The 20,681-nt window shown below is 54.5% G+C and overlaps 6 protein-coding genes across 6 annotated transcripts; 2 read left to right on the top strand and 4 right to left on the bottom strand.

The window, feature by feature from the left end:
- Positions 1 to 553: 553 nt before the first annotated feature.
- J4E93_004283 (uncharacterized protein) lies at positions 554 to 2,231 on the bottom strand (the record flags this gene model as incomplete). Its single annotated transcript, XM_049342211.1, has 2 exons — positions 554 to 2,070; positions 2,120 to 2,231. 2 exons carry the CDS (start codon positions 2,229 to 2,231, stop codon positions 554 to 556), a joined length of 1,629 nt encoding a protein of 542 aa, XP_049200363.1.
- Positions 2,232 to 4,853: 2,622 nt separating this feature from the next.
- On the bottom strand, positions 4,854 to 8,263 carry J4E93_004284 (uncharacterized protein; the record flags this gene model as incomplete). The annotated part of the gene is made up of 3 exons (XM_049342212.1): positions 4,854 to 6,365; positions 7,566 to 7,858; positions 7,909 to 8,263. 3 exons carry the CDS (start codon positions 8,261 to 8,263, stop codon positions 4,854 to 4,856), a joined length of 2,160 nt encoding a protein of 719 aa, XP_049200364.1.
- A 1,481-nt stretch (positions 8,264 to 9,744) lies between these two features.
- On the bottom strand, positions 9,745 to 12,033 carry J4E93_004285 (uncharacterized protein; the record flags this gene model as incomplete). Its single annotated transcript, XM_049342213.1, has 1 exon — positions 9,745 to 12,033. One exon carries the CDS (start codon positions 12,031 to 12,033, stop codon positions 9,745 to 9,747), a length of 2,289 nt encoding a protein of 762 aa, XP_049200365.1.
- A 1,205-nt stretch (positions 12,034 to 13,238) lies between these two features.
- Positions 13,239 to 14,678, bottom strand: J4E93_004286 (uncharacterized protein; the record flags this gene model as incomplete). The annotated part of the gene is made up of 3 exons (XM_049342214.1): positions 13,239 to 14,206; positions 14,257 to 14,596; positions 14,646 to 14,678. 3 exons carry the CDS (start codon positions 14,676 to 14,678, stop codon positions 13,239 to 13,241), a joined length of 1,341 nt encoding a protein of 446 aa, XP_049200366.1.
- A 582-nt stretch (positions 14,679 to 15,260) lies between these two features.
- On the top strand, positions 15,261 to 16,238 carry J4E93_004287 (uncharacterized protein; the record flags this gene model as incomplete). The annotated part of the gene is made up of 3 exons (XM_049342215.1): positions 15,261 to 15,438; positions 15,485 to 16,144; positions 16,234 to 16,238. The coding sequence occupies 3 exons, from the start codon at positions 15,261 to 15,263 to the stop codon at positions 16,236 to 16,238; spliced, it is 843 nt and encodes a 280-aa protein (XP_049200367.1).
- A 3,085-nt stretch (positions 16,239 to 19,323) lies between these two features.
- Positions 19,324 to 20,474, top strand: J4E93_004288 (uncharacterized protein; the record flags this gene model as incomplete). Its single annotated transcript, XM_049342216.1, has 2 exons — positions 19,324 to 19,678; positions 19,753 to 20,474. The coding sequence occupies 2 exons, from the start codon at positions 19,324 to 19,326 to the stop codon at positions 20,472 to 20,474; spliced, it is 1,077 nt and encodes a 358-aa protein (XP_049200368.1).
- Positions 20,475 to 20,681: the final 207 nt, after the last annotated feature.

A 20,681-nucleotide genomic window follows, 5' to 3' on the forward strand; every position in this document is an offset into this window, starting at 1 on the left:
ACAGATCAATGGGACTCCGACTCGACTATCGCTCATAGGTCTTCAAGCCCAATGCTAGCCTCGAACAAGCTTTCGATCCTTATCTCACAGCGTCGGAGTCTGAAGTAGCTCAAAACCATCATCACACGAGATATCTGCACAACCTCGCATATTCTGCAGTGGGACTAGAGCATCCGTGACATAGTATTTTCATACTAGGTAGGTACAACACGAGATAGGGATGACGGGTATCTGGAACACAAAAGAGCCTCATGTACGCATGTTCCCGTGGTTGGCGCTGTATCACATGAGATAGGAATGCGCCATGCACATGGGATCACGACAAGATGTCTGTACCATCATCTGTCTTCCAATATTGCAACGTTAGATAACGATGTTGGACATAGCAGGTACACGGGGAGAAGCGCCCTGTGCCCTGTATACTTGATCTGGAAGATCAGCTGGAGCACATAAGAAGTGAACATGGTATCTTGGGAACAAAAGAGCAACATCAATTGGGGTATCTAATCTAACCTATTCGTATCAAATGAGCAAAAACGCATCTCTCTCAATACTACCTCCTTCTCGCCCCCAGACTCTCCACATTATTCGCATGCGCAAGCAAATACTTACAACACGTCAGAGTATACTTGCACGCCTTCGTCCATCCTTCATCCTTATTCAACGCCAATTTGATACTCTGATCATGAATGCGATCCTTCTGTATCTCATACGGCATCTTGACGCCGCCTGGCGGTCCGCCTCCAGGCGCTGCTATACCCGTACCAACACCACCTGCAACGTGCGACGGCGCAGCAGCAGAGTTCTCCACAAACTCGCCCAATTGCCGTAGACATTCCAAAAATGCAACCATAGCCGTATCGAACTTTCTATGTAGGAACCCAAAGTTTATGGGGAAGTCGCCGGAGGAGTAGAGTTCGAGTTTTTGTCTTGTTACTTGAGGTGAGTTGGCGGTTGTGGAGTGCGGTTGGCGTGTTGATTCAGACACTGTGTTTCCAGCGCCGCCTTTGGTCTCGATGCGGGTGATGGTAGATGTAGAGCCCATGGGGCAGAGTTCGTAGCCGTCGAACTTGTAGTTTAGTCGGTCGGCTAGTGTGGCGAGGAGGAGACAGGTTTGGCCCCATGCGGCGTTGATCTCGGGCCAGTCGACGTAGGGGTTTGGCAGGCGACCGAGGCGTAGGCCATTGATGGTGGCGAAGTGGTTGTCGTGAGTTATGTTGAAGGTGTCGTTGTACACACTTCTTCTTTGTAGCTGATTTAGGATTTGCGCATCGTGCGCGTATCGTGTGGCTAGAGCGTCGCGATCGTTTTGGATAGTCGTCAAGGTAGTGTTGAAGGCGTTTCTGCTCTTCCAGAACTCGCTCTCTTCTTGGTCGAGGATGCGGGCTTCGACCTCTAGAGCGGCGAGCTGGGCGTCTAGTTCGGCCTTTTCGGCTTCGAGGTTCTCGAGCTGCGTGATGGCGGTGCTTTCGGCTTTCTTGGCTGCTTTGAGGGCGGCTTCGGCGGCTTTGACTTCTTCGGCGCTGGGCACGTCGGTGTTGGCGCGGCGGAGGTAGTCGACGTATGCGTCACGTTCACGGGTAGCTACGCCTAGGCGCTTCTGCAGGCCTTCGATGAGCAGCTCGGTGCACTCCACGCATATGGGGTGGTCGACGTCGGAACGTGCTGATAGTATCTCGAACATGCGGTTTGTTGTTTCCAGTGTATCGGCCAGACTCGCACCTCCCTGAAGGTTCAGCCCGTTCGAGAAGCTTTTCCGTCGTGTCTTGTCATTCGCATTCGGCTTCGTCTCGCCTGCTTGTGATTTCCGATCTGGGCTACGGACGGCTGGAGATGGTGGGTCTATCATCGACTCGGACATGTGTACGTCGATGAAAGACATGGCCGGATTCTGGGGGCCATTTGAGAGTCCCGAAGGCGGTGCGCCTTGGATGTTGCGCTTGAAGGTAGGGTTCCTCGCGTCTTTGGCCGCATCCTGATATGTCTTAAGGTGTTCGGGAGGGTTCGGAGGGCGCGACTGGCGGTTGGGTGATATTCGTGACGCTGGCTGTTGGCCTGATACTGTCGAGTCTAAGGCATGTTAGTATGATGCGTAGTGGTCTACAGAATAGATATGTACCAGTCAATAGCTTGAAGGCGGCCGGGTTGAGCTGGTCGATAGAGGCGTCGATATCTATGGGCGTCCGGCATTTCTGACAGGCCAAAGCTGTCTGTTTCTTGTCGTTGGCCATGTTGTCATGAGCTGTGCTTCCTCATCCTTGGAGGAAGGTTGTGCATTCCAAGGTGACGGCATGACGGCTGTGGTTCACTGGCGATCACCTGCATGCGGGTGGGGCTGCCGCTAAGTGTCGGGTGCCTGCCGAGGAAACCGCGTCGCGTCTCGCTGTTCGCGTCAATCACAGCATCGCAATCCCAATTTGTCTTACACGCAAACGCCCACCACCCATACACCGACCCCTATCCTACACCGCCCTCACGCTGTTTGAGACACATGCTCGCTGCTAAAGTGCGCGGCAACACGCGCCATGGAACCGCCGGCAAAGCGCATGCGCATACTGCAACCAGTCGAAGTCGACGAAGACAATGCCGAGTACATCAAGGCCAAGCAGAAACAACAACAGAAGCTCAAGAACCGATTTGAGTCTATATTTGAGAAGTTTGGAAATATGAATCCATCTCAAAGCGACGAAATCGACTTCAACACAAACAGGGTGGTTGTGGATAGAGGCCATCTGCGAAGGCTGAAGCGTCGGGCCAATGGCAAAGAGAAGACGTTACTGGAATCTATCGTCATGGGAAATGGAAGCCATTCGGAGGATGATGGAGATGACGACGAAGAGAAGGGAGAGGGGGAAGATTCGGAAGACGAACTGGCACCCCCGCAGCTGGTCAAGCCGAAGGCTGCTGGACCGTCTGACCAAGACACGAGCAAACAACAGACCGCAGCCACGGAAGCCAATGCGCCGCAATCTGCAATACCTCAACCAGCCTACACAACAACATCCATACCGCAACTCGGCATTCCGCAAACGCCTAATCCTTCGAACCCCACCGCAGACCTCCTACGACATCTTCAGTTCCCACAAACACCTGCGGGACAGCAAGCACAAAGCGCTTTTCACGCCAGTCTACTGCAGACAATTCACCAAGCTGTCAACCAAGCCGTAGCCGGTCTTGTACTGCCAAACGCTCAGACACCCTTTGCAAACGCCGCCCCTCCGCCGATTACTCCAATAACAACAGATGACAAGGTAGCGCCTGCGACGGACCCAAAATGGTTCTTTCCGCCTCTGTCTGCACAGACACGCCAATGTCCAATCGCCCAATCGAGTCCCCTCACAAGCTATGCGACGGCACCAATAACTAAAGAGACGGATCAACAACACTCTCACACTATCTCAGTGGAAGTAGCTGATGAAAGACCCGCCGCCTCGATTCGTACAAGACCGGATGAAAGCTCACCAACGAGACCTCGTCGAACCAGTCCCCGTGTCGAGATCCAGAGGCGCATTCCCAGGACTGCAAGGAAATATCTCTTCACCCACGAGGACGATGTGTACATAAGCAAGCGCAAGAAAATAGACGGTGTTTCATGGGCGGTCATCAAAGATGGCCAACAAAAGTGGAAGGAGTGGCCAATGGCTGCGCTTCACAACCGCTGGAATTTGATCAAGAACAAGAATTTACACCCGGAGGAACCTGCTGTAGCTCCTACGAGTAGTCGCGTTGTTGGGGAGAATCGGGTCCCCAAGGAACACTATCCCGCCGTACCAAAGCCACCGCCCCATCTGCCGACACCAAGTTCTTCTGAGCATGAAGATTATCATCAACGCCTTGTCCGATCGACAGAAGATGATGTTCAGAATCTGCGATCGTCGAGCACGCATTATGATGACGATGATCGTGACCTGCTATCTCTTGCTGGCAATGATTCTGACGAGGATCAACTTCCAATAAACCACGACGATGACGACGATACACTTATAGATGTCTCAGGAGATGTGATACTGCCTTCCATCGAGACGAGAGATCTAGTCAATGAAGACACGCTACAAAACGACTTGCTTGCGGATCTACCGGTGCAAGACACCATCGCAACACCAGTCCGGGAATCTTCTTGCATAGCAATCAAAACCGAGCCAGCCTTCTCTTCACCGACAACACTCCGAATACGAAAGCATGCAACACCACCCGCCGAAGTGATACCCGACTCACAAGACACCGAAGAGGGGTTACAGGACGACCTCACCCCTCATAACATGGACAACAGAACTTCAGGAATTGCCGAACCTGATGCGGTCCAACAAACAGATCAACAAAATATCCATACCACCTCCCACCGAAAAAGTCCGTCTTTGGACCTCATCGGCACCTCCGCCGACGACGAACTCCTCCCCTCACCACCAAACCCGACAACTCCATCCTTGAACCGTACCCACGAGCCAGTCACCCCGCGAACCTCTTTCCTCTCCACCTTATACCAAACCCCCAAAATCCGCAATGCCGACGGCAGCAGTGAGAAAGACAGCAAATCCACATCGAAAGCCGACCGAAAAGCATTCCATAAACGGATCAAGAGGGAGTGGACGAGGAAGGGCACGCCGGCGAAGGAGAGTGCGGCAAAGAGGAAGAGTCTTGGGGGTTTGGAAGTGAGGAAACGGAGATGGGTGGACATAGATGGGGAGGGGAGTGAGGATGAACTTGCTAAGTTTTGATCGTGGGGAGAGAGGTAGTAGCTAAAGCTGACAATGATATTGTCTTGTCTATCTATATCGATGTCTATACGTACAAAATACACTTACAGATCCAATCCTCCATGAACCGATCCGGGAATTGATCAGCTAGGGTCGTTCCTACCATTTCACATCTCCACCTCCCCATCCCTCATCCGCGTCCTGTCCCCACGTTCCCACTACTTCCTTCTCCTTCCTCTCTTTATCTCCCTCCCAACCCACCTCCTTAGCAACCACACACTTCGCCTTGACACTCGGATCCCTCGAATGCCGCTCAACCCATTGTTCCGTGAAGTCCTTCACCCTGCCATCACCACGCGCATCCGTTTTCTCACTGTGCCTCCTCTGTTTCTGTTTCTGCTTCTCTTTGTCGGCGTGAGTCTTACTGTGTTTCCTCTCGTTCCCACCATCACCCGCAACCGTAGTACCCTCCCCATTATCTTTACCTTTCAACTTCCTCTCCAAAGCCAACATCTTTTCAATGAGCTCCTCCTGCGGTATGCCTTTCAACTTCTCTGCCTCCTGTTTCTCCTTTTTCTCATGTTCAAGATGCTTTACATCACCCTCCCCAAGTACACCCAGTCCTTTCAGGACCCCCTCACTCCGATACTTGAATCGGAACACCGCATACGGCTTCTCCAGACGATCTAAATACTCAGGTCGTCCGACGACATGACCGTATTCTGTCGCTTTGCCTGCGCGAACGGCGTGTCCGATACCCTTTGTACTAGCAGTCTTCTGGTCGATAGTGAGGCGCGGTTCGGCTGGTGCAATGTACGTATCGTTCGGAGAGGAGGCGTGCAGGACGTTCTTAGGTGTGGATGTAGAAGGAGGAGGGGGGAACTGCCAGTGTGGTTGCGCCGTGAAGTTTGGTGTGGGTTTGGGAACGATGCGGGAGGGGAAGTTATGATTAGGACGGTATCTTGACAGCGTTTTGTTGCTCATGCGTCGGTTGGGTGGATTGATCCTATCAGGTACAGGTGGTACCGGAGCGGAAGCAAAAGGTGTGATAGCGGGCTGTACGGCGTTGTCGACGGGAAAATCCCATGTTTCGTTTCGCCAGGGAACTTCCGGTGCTGGTGCTGGTACTGGTGGGTTGGCAAAAGCGGATGTCAAGGCGGATTTGAGACCGGCCCACTCGTTCATCTTGTCAACTCGCTCTTGTTTTGGTGAGGATTGGGGGTTATCCCAACCGGTCTGTTTCGTGTTCCAGCCGCCATCATCAGCTAGGGTCTTCTTGTTGCCATCGGCCTCGTTCCAGCCTCCGGCCTGATCATCATCGGTTGAGTACCAACCCTTCTTGTCGTCCTTCTCGGTGTTGTTTTCTTGCCACCCGCTGTCGCTGTTGTTACCCCAACCGGTATCCTTCTTGATTTCCCTGCCCCAAGAAGACTTGACAGTGTTATCTTTCTTACCACTGCCCCAAGATACAGCCGAAGGTGGCTGGTTACCTCCTAGTTTCTCACCCGCTGTGCTCTGGACAAAGTCTCTCATCGATGGTGCGTACGGGGCCGGGAACATGTTGCTCGGAACATTGCTAGACTTCCTCATCGCCTCGTGAACAGCAACACCCCACTCTGGCGTAGGCATTACCGGAACGGGTGGACCAGCGTGGGCACTAGGCTGCCGTGACTGCACTTGTTCTGGAGCGACAGAAGGAGGTGCGTTCATCACCGCTGGTGTCATTCGCGTGATGACTGAGGGCGCAGGCCCAGCGATTGAAACTTCATCCGCAGCTCTTGAAGACGGGTGACGATGGGAATGCTTCGATGACTTTCGCTCATGATCGCGCTGGACCGACTTTGCACGTTGGGAGCGGCTCTTGGATCTACGTCGTGAGGGTTGTCTCCGGCTTCGAGAACGTGATGGCTGAAGGGTTTCATCAGAGCTACTCAGCGAAACCACAGAGTCTGAAGGCCGTTCGAGACGATCCCAACTTCCGTTGTCTTCTTCTGAAGAAGTGGTTTCTCGATCTCGGCGTGAACGTCTTGACCGCGATTTGGAACGTGAACTTAGTTTCGTTTCGTGCTTCGAGCGCCGTCGATCGTGTTTGGGAAGAGTGACTGGGGAGCTAGACCTCAGATGATAGTGACTAGGAGGATTAGTCACCCAAAGTTTTCCCTGTTGGCTGGAGGCGTCCCATTCAGCTGCTTTGTCGGTTGGCCAAGTATCTCCAGTGTCCCAGGCATCGGACGGGGTGTCTTCCCGCGCATTCCATCCGTCGACACTGAAGGAGTCGGTCTCAAAAGCAGGCTCAGCGTTCCAGGTAACATGGGTCCCTGCTCTACTTCGTGAAGGTCGTCCGCCCCGGCCAGGCTGTGACTTGGCCCAGTTTGAACCGTGTTCGCTCTGGAGATCGCGCGAGGAGAAAGCCGGCTGCTCTATGTGTTGATGTGGTTGTGTTGGAGCATCGAATGGAGATTCGGGCCATGCTCCTGGTGGCTGAGTTGCAGACTTTGCATCTGAATGTGTTTCTTTGATCCTCGCCTGCCCTTCTGACTGGGTGTCCATCCGCCTTGACTCTTCCACTCCTTGCTTCACTGCCGTCGTGAGGAGGTTATTCAACCACATTGGATCAACAATAGGAGGTTGTGTCGCTCCAATAGTGGGAGGGTGAATGTTATATGATTCTCCGTCGCGCGGTATAGGGCCGCTGCCATACTGGAAACCGGATGAAGGAAGGTCATTGGTGCGCCGCGCCCCGGGACTAATGGGCTCTGAGTATCTTGAATGTGACCGCGAGTGATGCGCAATAGGTGCTGGGGGGAAGAGCTCTTGAGCTTTGTATGCAGTGCGATGAGCTCTCGATGTCGAGCCTTGCGGGCTACGTACCGTTTCGGCATATGGCGAGCGATAAGACGGGAGAGGCGGCGGTGGACCATGGCCATTGCCCAAGTTGCTGAAGAAGGGGCCGCGATCATCGTACATGGACCTTTCGTTAGATGGCGATGAGCTATCGTCTAAGCCAGACCGATGATCGAGGTAGTCTCCTGCTCCATCAAAGTTCATCGTCGAAGCAGATTTGGCATTGCGCGTACCAGCGCATCGTAAGACAATGACCTCAATGCAGCCTATGTTGTCGAGGATGTTCGGCGAGCATATATTCGGTGCATCGTCCGCTGAAGCTGTGACTAGTTAACAGAATGCCATGTTGTGGAGTCCTGGCAACACCTACCAATATTAAGCTTATCAAAAGCCCACTCCCTCGCGATCATCGACCCATCTTTCTGCCTCTCTTCCTTCTGCCTTACGCGGAAGTCCACAAGAGAGCGACTATCGGAAGGCTTCCGTAGCTTCAGGTCCTGCCTATTGCGGTTGCACTGGTAAACGCCGTCGACGTAGACGAAGATGGCGACGCCCGGAGCGATGAACTTGTTGGAGGTGAGGTGGATTGAGAAAGACTGTGGCTTGCTGGGTACGGGGACGAAAGTCTCTACGAAGCCGTCGCCGTATATGGTGCCGAACTCTCGCAATGCTTGTTGACTCCCGGATAGCTCGATGGCGCAATTGAGATCCTTTAGTGAAGGCATGGTGGAATTAGCCTTTACAGCGGTTGCTGTAAGATCGAAGTAGGTCGAGGTATCGGTAGTCTGGACGAGTCGCTGAGCTGTGGACGTGGTGTGAAGTAAGTGCTGGTTGTCACAGTGACCGATGAGATGCGAAGTGGAGGTGGAAGCTCAAGAAAAGCCAATCGATTGCGCACTCAGCCCGCGAATTACCGCGGACTGACCTCTAACATTAACTTGGGATGAACTTCCTAAAGACGGAGGCAAGGCTTGAAGTGCGAAATGTCTTTATTGAGAGAACTCCTCATATATTTACCGCCGGATACTGCAGTGATGCGATATCGGCATCCGACCGCACTGCGAACACCCTACCTTCACGCCCCCTCAGGCTACCGCGTACAGCCATGAACAGCACAGCTCGAATTCACGGGTTGACAATACCGTTCCGAAAGCGCGCGGTCTCGTTGGCTGCGGACCCTGTGTCCTTGGCTGATGCGGACAAACATGGAGATGCCACCTTGGACACGCCGTGCTGCCATGTATGCCATATGCCGAATGCGCTCAGAGACAAAGCAGAGCAATGAATAACATTAATTTATCTGTTGTTCTTGGCGATTGTGAGGTGGAGAAGGAAACGTCGGATGAGGATGGGATGACGGAAGTCGCGCCGGTCAAACGAGCAGGCACGACCATCAGCCCGATTGCTGCCCAAGCCGTGCATGTGCGCAGTATATCACTTGTATCAACATCAAAATCACTAATATAATCGCCAAGCAAACATACAAGCGTAGTTATACATCTTCAACTTTCAATTTCCTCCCTTCCACACACCCATCATGAGGTATGAAGGAAGAGACTTTGCTTGCTAGCTAGCTACGCTCGGGGATATCAACAGAGGAAAACCATCCTATTCACAGCCTTTAGTAATCCCGAATCCCTTTTTCTTGCCAAAATGGAAAGCAGCCGTGACCCAGATGAGAAATGACACTGTCTTCCAACGTCAGAGATGAGAGCTTTCCTCTTGCCAACCCTAGCCCAGTCCAGCCCAGGTACACCAGTACCGGTAAATTAGACTTTACGTACACATGAACTCTTCGAGTCCATTTCAGATAAGGAAAAGGAAAGGAAATGGCGGCCCATGGGCACACCAAGCACAAACACACAATGGTATAAACAAAGGAAACGAATGGAAAACCGAACCCGAAGAGAGACGAAAAAAGGAAAGGTAGGTGGTACATCGACATGTCGAAGATATTCGATCAAAAAGGCGGTCCGGTCCAAAAACAGGTAATTTCGCTGAAGCGCGGGGGTGGCCAAAGTAAGTAAAGAGTAAGAGCGGCCAAGCCTATGCGCCGGGCAAAGGTGAATTCGTTAATATGGGGTATTCGAAAGGCAAAATGTTTTGACCTCCAAAGCATATGCTTGAAACCCAGACGCCGTGCGCGAGAAGAGATTGTGAAAGGAAAGGTTCGTGGACACATGTACAAGGCGAGATGGTAGTGGGATCAAGCCATAGGAGGGAGAGGTTCAGCCGCGCTCTTCTTGCGGCCGAAGATGGTGCGAGTCCTGCTTTTGTCGCGGGCCTTCTTGTCTTTGGAGAGGTCTTTGGTGGCGGAACGACCTGATCGGACAGAGCGCTCATCCGAGGTGGTGGAGCCGTCGTCCATGTATTTGTCTTTGTAGATCCAGCTGTTGCCCACCATGCTCACACCCTTGGCTTCGGCTGCGCGGTAGAACTTGGCTGCCTTCTTCATGTTCTTCTTGCAACCGACACCTTCTGCGTAGCAGTAGCCGGCTTCGACGAGAGCATCAGCGTCGCCCCAATTTCCAGCGATCTCGTAGCATCGCAGAGCGAGGGACTTGTCTTGAGGCGCGCCCCAGCCGTTGCCGTAGCACTTGCCGAGCTCATAAATGGCTACAGCGTATTGGGCACGGTGGCGCTTCTTCTTGTTGAGGTCGGTCAGCTGCCCATTCTTGGACTGGTCCTCATCGTCGGCTACTTCCAGCTGCCCGGAGTCGACGGCGCGGCGTAGCCATGACAATGCTTCGGCCTTGTTTTCGCGCATGCCCCAGCCATGGCGGCAAGCGAGACCGTACCAGAACATAGCCTCCGGAAGACCTGCGCGAGCTGCAAGACGAAGATGATAGGTAGACTTGAGGAGTTCACCAGCTTCGTGGAGCTCCAGTCCCATGTCGCAGTGCTGTTGCGCTGTGACTTCCCCAACAGACCCGGCTGTCCGCGCGCGGATAGTGCTGTTGCTGGATGTAAGGGACGGGGTACCGTGGTCGAAGGAGGCATCTCGCCTGGCCTGTGGCTGTTGCTGGCGTGTTTGGTCGAAAGAACGAGGCGGTGATTCGGGTGAAGGGGGCCGCGCCTGAGTCTGGTTAGGCTGGCCTCCAGGCTGGTCCCACTTGATCTCCCGTTTGAAGAAGTCCTCAATGCCGACAGACTTGCGGTCGACGGCCCTGCCGCGAGGGAGGTTGAATCTGGTGTATGTGTAGGACGGGGCTGGGTTGTTGCCGAACTCGCCGGACCGGCGGAAGTCCTCGCTTACCATGCTGACGGGAGTGTGGACCTGCTCGTTGGTGTAGTGAGCAGTAGGCATATCGTTAGAGTCCTGTCGGCGAAGCTGGTCGTCGAATGAGGGCCTCATGTTCACGCTCTCCTCAGAGGGCTGTCGCGAGGGCCCGGCATCTGACCTTACGTCCAATGACGGACGGACGCTCTGTCGACTTGTGGGGCGTGAGAAGTTGGGTCTCGAGAAGTTGTAGGCCGGGCGTGGGAGACTGCCGCCATCGACTGAGTAGTTGGATGCAGCTGACGGTGACCGGGGAATCATGGTAGGACCGGTGGCAGGCGTGAAGGGAGACTGGGCTCTCGACAGACTGGAGCTGGGAGACAGGTTGCGCGTCTGGTGCAGGGAGTCGTAGGATCCGCTGAGGGACATGTCCTCGACATCGTCGTATGTGCCAGCGGCGGAGCGAATGCTCGGTGAGCGGTTCGAGTGCAGGGAGCTGGACGAGCGCGGCGGGAGCAGGTTGGAGCGTGGTGCCGAGCGCGGCTGCGACTGCTGCGAGTGTTGGGAGTGCTGCGAGTCGCCAGAGCGCTTCCGCTGGGGGCTGAGGAACATGTGGGAGGTAGGAGCGGCGGGGAGGTGGGGACTGACGGGCGTGGCCTCGCGCAGTCCGATGTGCGGCTCTACCGAATCGGGGGAGCGCGACCTGGGGATGTCGAAGTAGCTCTGGGGAGGCGTCGCAGGGCTGGCCTCGGCGATGGTGGCCATGGGGCTCTGCAGCGGCCCAATGGCGTACTGGGGCTCGGGCTCGTCCATGCCAAACTGCGGGTAGTACGACTGGTGTCGCTTGTCCGACGATATCTCCTGGCGGGGCGAGGCCTCGGGGCGCGGGGAGCGGACGGGGCCTGCATCTTCGTTGGGCGAGTTGACGGTCGAGTTGGAGAGGGATGAGAAGTATCCGCCGCGGTTGCCAAATTCATTCTGGATGGTGAGGGGCGCGAGGCGACTGAGGCGGCGACCCGTCTTGTCCTGCTGCTCGAAGCGCTTCGCGAGCAGGCGGCCCTGGAGGGCGAGGGCATCCAGAGGGGAGAGGGCGGGCGGTGCCTCTCCGGTGCGCGGGCTGGGCAGGTCGGAGCCGAGGGATAGATTGCTCATGCTGGCGCTGGCGAGGTTTCCGAGGCCGAGGTGGGTGGAGGTGAGCGAGTTGGCGGTGGTGGGAGGGTCGAAGGACTGGGAGCGGAAGTCGAGGCCGCCCGGGCGTTGGGAGCGGTTTGCCATGGTGAAGGAAGTGGCAGGCGGGCTAGTGGTTCATGGAATGTGCGGCGGAAGATTGATGACGCTGGGCCGTCATGCGCGCGACCGGGCAAAAGAAGCCGTCGAAGCCGCCTGGAGGGATGAATGCGGGAGACACGGGGCTGAGCAGGGCGTGCGGGAAAAGCAGCGTGACAAGAGCGGTGGGTGGTATTTTGGGTGCGGGTGGATGCAATGGGCACCATGGGAGAATGAAAGCAGCGCGAAGGAGCGGATACGACAGCAAGCGTCGAGGGATCAGTGATGGACTGCAGGCCCTGAGCAGAGTCCGGGGCGTCGCGATGTTCTATGCTGCCTCGCGTACAAGAATAGCTAAACCTACACCTCCTGAAACCACAGGTGGGCCGGGGATGCTCCCTGCTCGCCAATAGGGTCCGCTACCACCAGTCGGCCCTGCATCGCGACGACGTTGACCCACCGCGCCGTCGCCCTGACACGCAGCCACTCGATGCACGCATGCACGTCTGCCAGCAATTGGCGGCCTGTCCACAAGCTCATCTCTCGTGGGCTGACAATGCCATTGCTTTTCACATCGCCATGCTCCCAGCTACCAAACTCATCTCTTTCACCCACGTACTATCATCTGCGCCACCATCGCCTGCAGCTGCCTCTACACACTCCCTCCGGTGCCTCGTTTCACTAGTCTATCCGTATTCCCTCTCGGCCTGCCTCCGTTTCGGGCGCTGGCCGTCAATAGGGTGGCACATGCTTCGCGTCACTTCATTTGCTCATGGCACTTGTGGAGCGGAACATGTTCCAGACTTTTGCTCATTTAACTGCTGCCCGTCCTGCGAACCACTGTTCCTGCAACGCTTCACGTCAAGAGCGCGCTGTTTCTGCCTATATCGCCGTGACTATATACCGCTCGTCGACTGGATTCTCTGCGTGCCTGCAAATCTAACCATGCAGGGAACACTCGCTGAGACCCGTGCCGGCAAGGGGCTCAGGGTCTTTTACGTGATGCCATTGCCCACTACGCTCGCCCTGCGTGCCCGTCCTTGGGCCAATACACCATCTCAATCTCGTGATCTTGCAGCGCCGCGCGCGATCTCCAGGTCACGCCGATGCCACGCACTCCCGCAGGCACAGTCCGTCTATGACGTTGCGCATCGTGATCATCTTAGTACTTCTCCACATCGTCGACTTGTTGTCTAGGTTCTGGGGTCCATCGTCTAGGCGATCGCATCGATCCTCTCCCACGACTGCAGTTGCACGCTATCCTCTAGCTTCGGCTCGGACGCTGTGTCCAGGGACACACGTTTTAACCCCATCATCCACCCAACAATCCCAGCCGGCACCCAGTTGCCCACCAGATCGTATGTCACACTACCGCGTCCGACGCGCCATACCTTCCTTGGCCGCTTCTGCGTGAGTGCATCGAATACGCCGTTGTGCAATTCCCGAAGACTTGAGCCGCTGTGGTTTAATAATCCCCGGTTCTGGGCAACACGCGTCTGCGCTTCAAAGTTGTTGGCATACAGCGCTCTGGTAGTTGCTGGCCAAGCGTGTGGGCTCCCAAGTCCTCTGGTCTGGAGATGATGTTTCGGACCCACGTTTGTGAGATCGAAAGTCCCCAGATGAAATTGCAAAACTTCAATGCCAAGGGTTCCCAGTTCCGCCCTGAGTGATGCTAGGAACCCCTCGAGTGCGCTCACGATCGCAGTCTCTACGCTATGGAATGGCGGCCGTAGTGACGCAATGATGCTGGGCGTAAGCATTAGGACCCTGGATTTGAACTCACACACTGTCGGCAGCAGCGCTTGGGTCACTGCGATAGTGTTGAGCACTTTGGCATTCAGCGCGTCTGACCACAGCTCGGGGGTCACCGTTTCTACAGGCCCGGTAGGGTAGATGAGGTCCGGCACCAGTATGACGCCGCTAAGGTTGAGGTTGTGCGGGCTCGTCCCCGGGACAGCGACGTGCGGTTTCACAAGGAGCTCGTTGAAGTTCTGAATGGCCTGTTTTGTGCCCATCGTGTCCACAACATCCAAGTGCAGCGGCCGCACGTCTGCTCTTGATTCGCTGAGTACCTGCTGCTCTTCGTCCATGGTCGAGCACACAATGTATACAATGAAGCCGCGTCGTTCGAGGTCAAGGGCTAGCGATCGGACGATGGGCGAGTTGGGTGGTCCGGCAAGAACTGTTGGTGTTAGTCAGAGCCACTGCCTCGCGCCTTCCTCAAGCACTCACCAACGACCTCCGTTCTTGCCCCATTGCTCGCTCGTCGCACTCGTCGCTTGCGGTTGTATTTCTTCTGTTCTCTCCATACCAGGAAACTCCCAGTGCCGATAAAGGCGACGATGGCTGCCGTTAAAGCCCGATTTCGCGACACCCAGTCCTGCAGGCGATGTAGGTAGGCACCGGTGATGGGATGCGGTGGCGGCGGTGGCGGGCGAGGTCGAGCGCGTTCTGGCAGCCATCCTTCGGGGAGGCTCTTCTTGATGTACCCGGCGACATGCGCAAAATGCGCATCAGTAGCGTCCCATATCGATCCCGTGAAGTTGCGGACGTCTTTCGTGTACTCGGCGAGCTTCACCCACGTCAGCGAGGCGCAGAGTCAAAGTCGTTGTCTTACTCACCACGCCCAGAATCTGCTGGTCGTCGTTTGACATGTCTTACAGAGGAACGATGTATCAGTGTATCATACCACTTGACAGCGTGCGATGCTTCCAGGTTCAAAGTCTTTGACAGCTGACTGTGACGGCTCCGCCAGTCCACTACGTCAGGCACTGACTCGCGGAACGGGATCCGCACACGGTCGCACGTGAGAGGCACAACCGGCCTCTGAGCCGTTGCGCCACTCTCTCGGTGAAGTCTAACATTAGCATCAGATCTTCCCACAAAATATGCGCGCTTGCTGACCCTGCAGACGATCGCCCTTTACCTTGTTTACAAGAGCAGCGAGTTATTACTTTGTCTGAGTGAAGTAGTTTAATCAACGACCTGGCCTTGCCATCGTCAAGCAGCGAAGGCCGCGTGAAGTGCTTACGTGGCTGGCCTCGTCCTCCGCCTCTTTCTTCCATCTTTCTTTACTTTTCACTTTCGTTCACGGCCCTGCCACCAGGTTCCTCTATCTTCTGTGCAAAGTTGGTCGCGCATATATTGGATCCACTGAGTCATTTACTGCAACTCTCAACTACACCAACAGTCGGTATACCACGTAGTGCGCACGTATCTTCTCACACAACCCAACCATGAAAGAGATTGACGCGCATTTCGATGCCTACGAGCATCTGAAGCATCTGCCCAGAGAAAAAGAGGCGTTGCACATGCTCCGCAAGGCAGCTTCCATGGTGAAGCCGATAATGAGGAAGCGCGGCTGGAAAGTCAGAACACTATGCGAATTTCTGCCCGAATCGGCTCGACTACTAGGTAGGATATCAAAGGTCAAGACTGGAAAATCTACTAACCTCTCAAGGTCTCAATGTCAATCGTACTGAAAGGATTCTCGTCCGCATGAGGTATCATTATGACGCCAGGCAGTTCCTACCCTTTGAAGAAATCATGGACACATTACTGCATGAACTTTGCCACATCGTATTTGGCCCCCACGACGGCAACTTCCACAACCTCTGGAATGAGCTCCGCGACGAACACCAGACCCTTCTCATGAAGGGCTACACTGGCGAAGGCTTCCTAGGACAAGGCAAGAAACTAGGTGGTCAACGTGTCCCGCTTGACGAGATGCGCCGCAATGCCAGGAAGGCCGCCGAGAAGAGACATGCTGCATCTAAACCCAGTGACGGAGGTCATCGCTTAGGCGGATCTCGACCTGTACAGCGTGGAGTTGATATGCGAAAGGTCATCGCCGATGCAGCGTCACGTAGAATCAGCATCACCGACGGCTGCGCGAGCGGAACTGCGAACGCAGGAACATTGGTCGACCAACAAGCCCAAAATGGATTTCGAACGACTGCAGAACAAGACGACGCAAATGACTGGGCCATCGCACAAGCCCTGCAAGATCTCATGTACCAAGAGGAAATGCAGAGGTTAGGTGCGCCAACAGGAAACGGCGGTCTAGCCTGGGATCCAGAGAACGGGTTGTCCGTCGACAATTACCCTGCTCAACCTCCCCGTCCGCCAGGAAGTGGCGATGCACAGCCAGGAGGGTACTACGATAAAAATGGTGTCCACCTTAATGACGAACACGACTCGGGTTGGAAGTCTAATGGGAAGGGGGGCTATTACATGCCTGAACACCCAGAAGATGAGCCGTCAAAGAAAACCCGGCCTATACGCAGCACCGCACAAACTCCACAAGGCAGACCCGTATCGCGACTCGTCACCCAATCATCATCGCGACCTTCGAATCCTAAGTCCTCTTCCTCACGAACACCATCGAACTTCCATCCTCATGGAGAGGACCAACGACGAAACAAGAGTCTCCCTGCAACACCCCTACCCTCATCGACACCCTATTCTCCTGCTTCCCCTCCACAGCCTCAACCCCAACCCCAACAACCCCCACACATTCCCCCACCAGACCACTGGTCCTGCCCCACCTGCACACTCGACAACCCCCTCGCCCACCTCGCCTGCTCCATCTGCAGCACCGAGCAACCACCCCAACCCATCCCCGAGCACCGGCGCTTCGCCTCCTCCTCCTCTAGTTCTTCCATACCTAACTTGCCTAAACCACCTCCGAGAACTGATCTGAGGAGGCAAGGGGGTGGAGAAGTGACGACGCCGTTTGAACCCGCGAGGGGCAGGTTGGGTTGGAATTGTTTGGTTTGTGGGACGTTTATGGAGAGAGAGTGGTGGGTTTGTAGTTGTTGCGGGACCATGAAGACGGAGTCTTAAGGGTTGGGGGATGGGATGGGTGGATGGGGGGATAGCTTGTGGTGGTTTAGGGTTTTTGGTCTTGTTTCTCTCTTTTGCTTTGGTTTTGGATGAGAGGGAGTGCTTTATTTGGAGTCTCACGTATATATACCCGCGCCAGGAAGCGCTTGATGGAAGTTTGATAGACATTGGATTTTGACAGTCTTACTAGCTAGACACGTATACTAGGGCGGGTGGTGGAGGCGGAGGGCTCGTTGCTCAGTAGAGGTACACGACCGCTAGCTAATGCTACATCTTCAACGTTGTATTCACAAACATGCCGTCCGACTCAGTCTGCGGGACTATAGTCTCTATTCCCCATGGCGCGCTGCGAGATGGCTCTGGTTCTAGAACCGGTGGCGTCGGCACTCTTTCTACAGGCTCTTCTGCGGACGCCAATTGCTGTTGCCGTTTCCGCTCCTTGTAAAACTCCTTTTGATGTGCATCATATCTTGCCCACATCTCAAGTAGAAGCCTTCGGCACTTTGCGCGCTGGAAGTAGCGCAAATCGGGCCAGTGGCATTGTCGATAGATAGCCCTAGCTTCCTGGTGTCGCGTTAATCCATTCAGTCTCGTAGACATTCGGTGAGAATACGACAAGCGAGGGGAAGTGGGGGGAGACGAAGTGTATAGTAGGATCGTGTAAACTCACTTTTGCCCATGACATGAAGGTATCGGAGGCGTATATCTTGTCATCTCGAGCTTCCCATATCATCCAGTGATCAGAAGGGTGTGGCAGGGGTATCATTTGGAGCGACATCAGATCTTGATACAAGCCGTCGAAATAGGCGACCGCAGGCACAGGTCGAGACGAACGCCATTCTTCGTCTTCGGGGACTTCCTCTGGTGGTCTCGTAATGTACGGGCCACTAGCAGTCAATTCGCCTAAGATGAAGCGTTGAGTCAAAAACGAAGCGAAGATGCAGACTAGGACTGATGCCGATTGTCTATCTTTATCGTCGTCATTTTACTTACCATTGTTGGTATCCAGCATCCACCACGTTCCCAGAGAGCTTCCCTCCAGAGGAACCGACAGTGGGATGATACCCTGGGGTATCCTTGAATCTTCATACGGCCACATTTCCGTCATGTGAGCATCTTCGAGCTTGTAATCTTCCTCGGGATAGTTAAAAAGGTGCGGGTAGTAGTTAAGTGTGGTTGTTTCTGGAAAGACGGGCCTGGAGTTGCTGTGACAAAATGGTACGTGGCGGATGAAGTCGATCATTCGATCGTTGAAACCGAGTCGACGGAGCTTCGAAAGCGGAATGCTCTTGTCGGAGCGCCCTCCCTTTCGAGCGTATCCGATCTCTGCCGGTTTGATCGATACTGTCTTTGAAAGGAGTTCGTAGTATCGGGTGATGCTTGCTATTATTGCATCGCGGTCGTAACCAGAGCCTGCGCTTGCGCTCTGCGACGTAGCTGTTTCGGCGGACATGGTAACGACGGTCCTGATCTTGCGCTCAGATATGAATTCTCGAAAGTCATTCACATAGGCTCTTGCTACGGGTTTTCTTTGAGGTTCACGAGAGGCAACGCGTTACTCCTCGCTGCTGGATGCTGCTGCTGTTGAGGTTTTGTGGCACGTAATTACAGCTTCATAACTGGAATAGAAAGTCAGGTGGTCGGCATCGCAAAGTACTGGATCTGGGATTGCTATCGCGAAAAGGAGATACATGGAAGCGACGCGACGTGTTCGCGACGGAATAGGCATGGCGTCATCCTCGCCTGCCTCCAAGCTTCTTGAAACCGGTCACAGTCGTTCCTACACGAACGCATCGCTCAAGAGGAGGCGTTTACAACTTTAGCTCAATTCTTGCCTGCGCTCGCCACTGAAGCTGCGTTGTGGTAGGCGGAATTATTGCCATCTGGCATCAACACGACAAGACGACAAGCCATCGTTAACCACCGGATGAACTGCGGCTCTATGGCCACGTGATCGGACCTTCGCCGAAAACCTGCCTGTCTCCGGATGCCATGATCGACCCGGTGGCCCAATATTTCGAAGGCGACTCTGCGAGATTCGATGGCCACAGCCACCATATCTTTAGTGTAAAAGAAATACAGCGTTGCCACTTCAGGTTGCTTCGCTCGGAGCGCGCTCCAGGGTGTAGATGACGAATCGACGGTACGGGTCGAGAAAGACATGGCCGATCTGCTCGTTTACATACACGCACTAGGCAAACAGCCTAAAACAGATGCTAGTGTCTATCACGAGCAGGCACGAACGAATGGTTAGGGAAAGGTGAACGGAAAAACCAAGATGGCCGTTACCCCAGATAGATTGATCTCTCTACGAACCCCGGTCAATGAACATTTTCCCCAGCTTTCGGCTCCACACGACGGGCTTGGTCGAACCAGGTAAAAATCGACTATAAGAGAGCGAGCTGTCCGCAGCAGGAATGGGGAAGCTACCGTTGTCAAGCATCAACCATCACAATGCGTTCCATCCTCTTCGCCGGCGCTACTCTCGTAGCCACAGCATTGGCTCGAACAGTCCCTCACCGTTCGTTGGCTGCCAGGCAGAATGGAGGTCTTCCCAGCACTTTCAGCTGGACATCTAGCGACATCCTAGTCAGGCCCAAGAACGATGGTCGCAACCTCGCTGGTATCAAAGATCCCTCAATCGTCGAGTATGAGGGCGTATACCACGTCTTTGCCAGTACCGCGAAAGAAGAAGGCTACAACCTGATGTACTTCAACTTCACCGACTTCGACAAGGCACAAGAGGCGCCATTCTACTATCTCGATCAGAGCGCCATCGGTACCGGCTACAGGGCTGCACCTGAAGTTTGTAAGTAAAATGTTCTTTCAAATCCATACATACCAGGATGAGAATAGAAAGAGTCCCCAGCTAACACTTCGCAGTCTACTTCGCTCCACAAAAGCTCTGGTACCTCGTCTACCAGAACGGCAATGCGGCATACAGCACCAATCCAGATATTTCCAACCCTGCTGGCTGGAGTGCTCCGGAAGTCTTCTACCCTAACGGCACGCCCGCTCTCATCGCAGAGGGCCTTCTCACCCCTCAGCAAGGCTACTGGGTCGACATGTGGGTCGTATGCGACGAAGCCAACTGCCATCTCTTCTCCCACGATGACAACGGCCGTCTTTACCGCAGCCAAACGACCGTTGCCCAGTTCCCCGCTGGAATGAGCGAGCCTGTCATTACCCTCTCAGAGCCCAACAAGAACGACCTCTTCGAAGCAGCCACCGTGTACCGCGTCGACAACAGCACCTACCTCCTACTTGTCGAGTGCATCGGTCAAGGAGATTCTCCAGGTGGCCTACGTTACTTCCGCTCCTGGACGTCTTCCTCGCTCGAAGCCGACGAGTGGAAGCCGCTTGCCGCTACCCAGCAGAACCCCTTCATGGGTGAGGCGAATGTCGAGTTTGCCAATGGAAACAGGTGGTCCGACAGTATTAGCCATGGAGAATTGATCAGGTCCCAGGTTGACCAGACGCTCTCGATTAAGCCGTGTGGTATGAGGTTCTTGTACCAGGGTATCGATCCTCAGGCGACCGGAAGCTACAATGCGCTGCCGTGGAACCTGGGCCTGTTGACCCAGACTGGCAACACCACCTGCTAGATAGATATGTGAGACGATGGAAATGAGATTAGATGATATGCCTACTCATGCACAATTGTATATAGATTCAGGAACATACTCGTGAGAGCGCCTTCTCAACAAGTCAAAGAAATCACAATGAAAATCGTCGTTCAAAAGCAGACTCCCATGACGTTGACTGCACTATTCTCTCACACGCTCAGCTCACTGAGTACATCACTTTACTAC

This window comes from Alternaria ventricosa, assembly GCF_023758065.1.
Source record: "Alternaria ventricosa strain BMP 2768 chromosome Unknown scaffold_6, whole genome shotgun sequence".
Classification (NCBI taxonomy): domain Eukaryota; kingdom Fungi; phylum Ascomycota; class Dothideomycetes; order Pleosporales; family Pleosporaceae; genus Alternaria; species Alternaria ventricosa.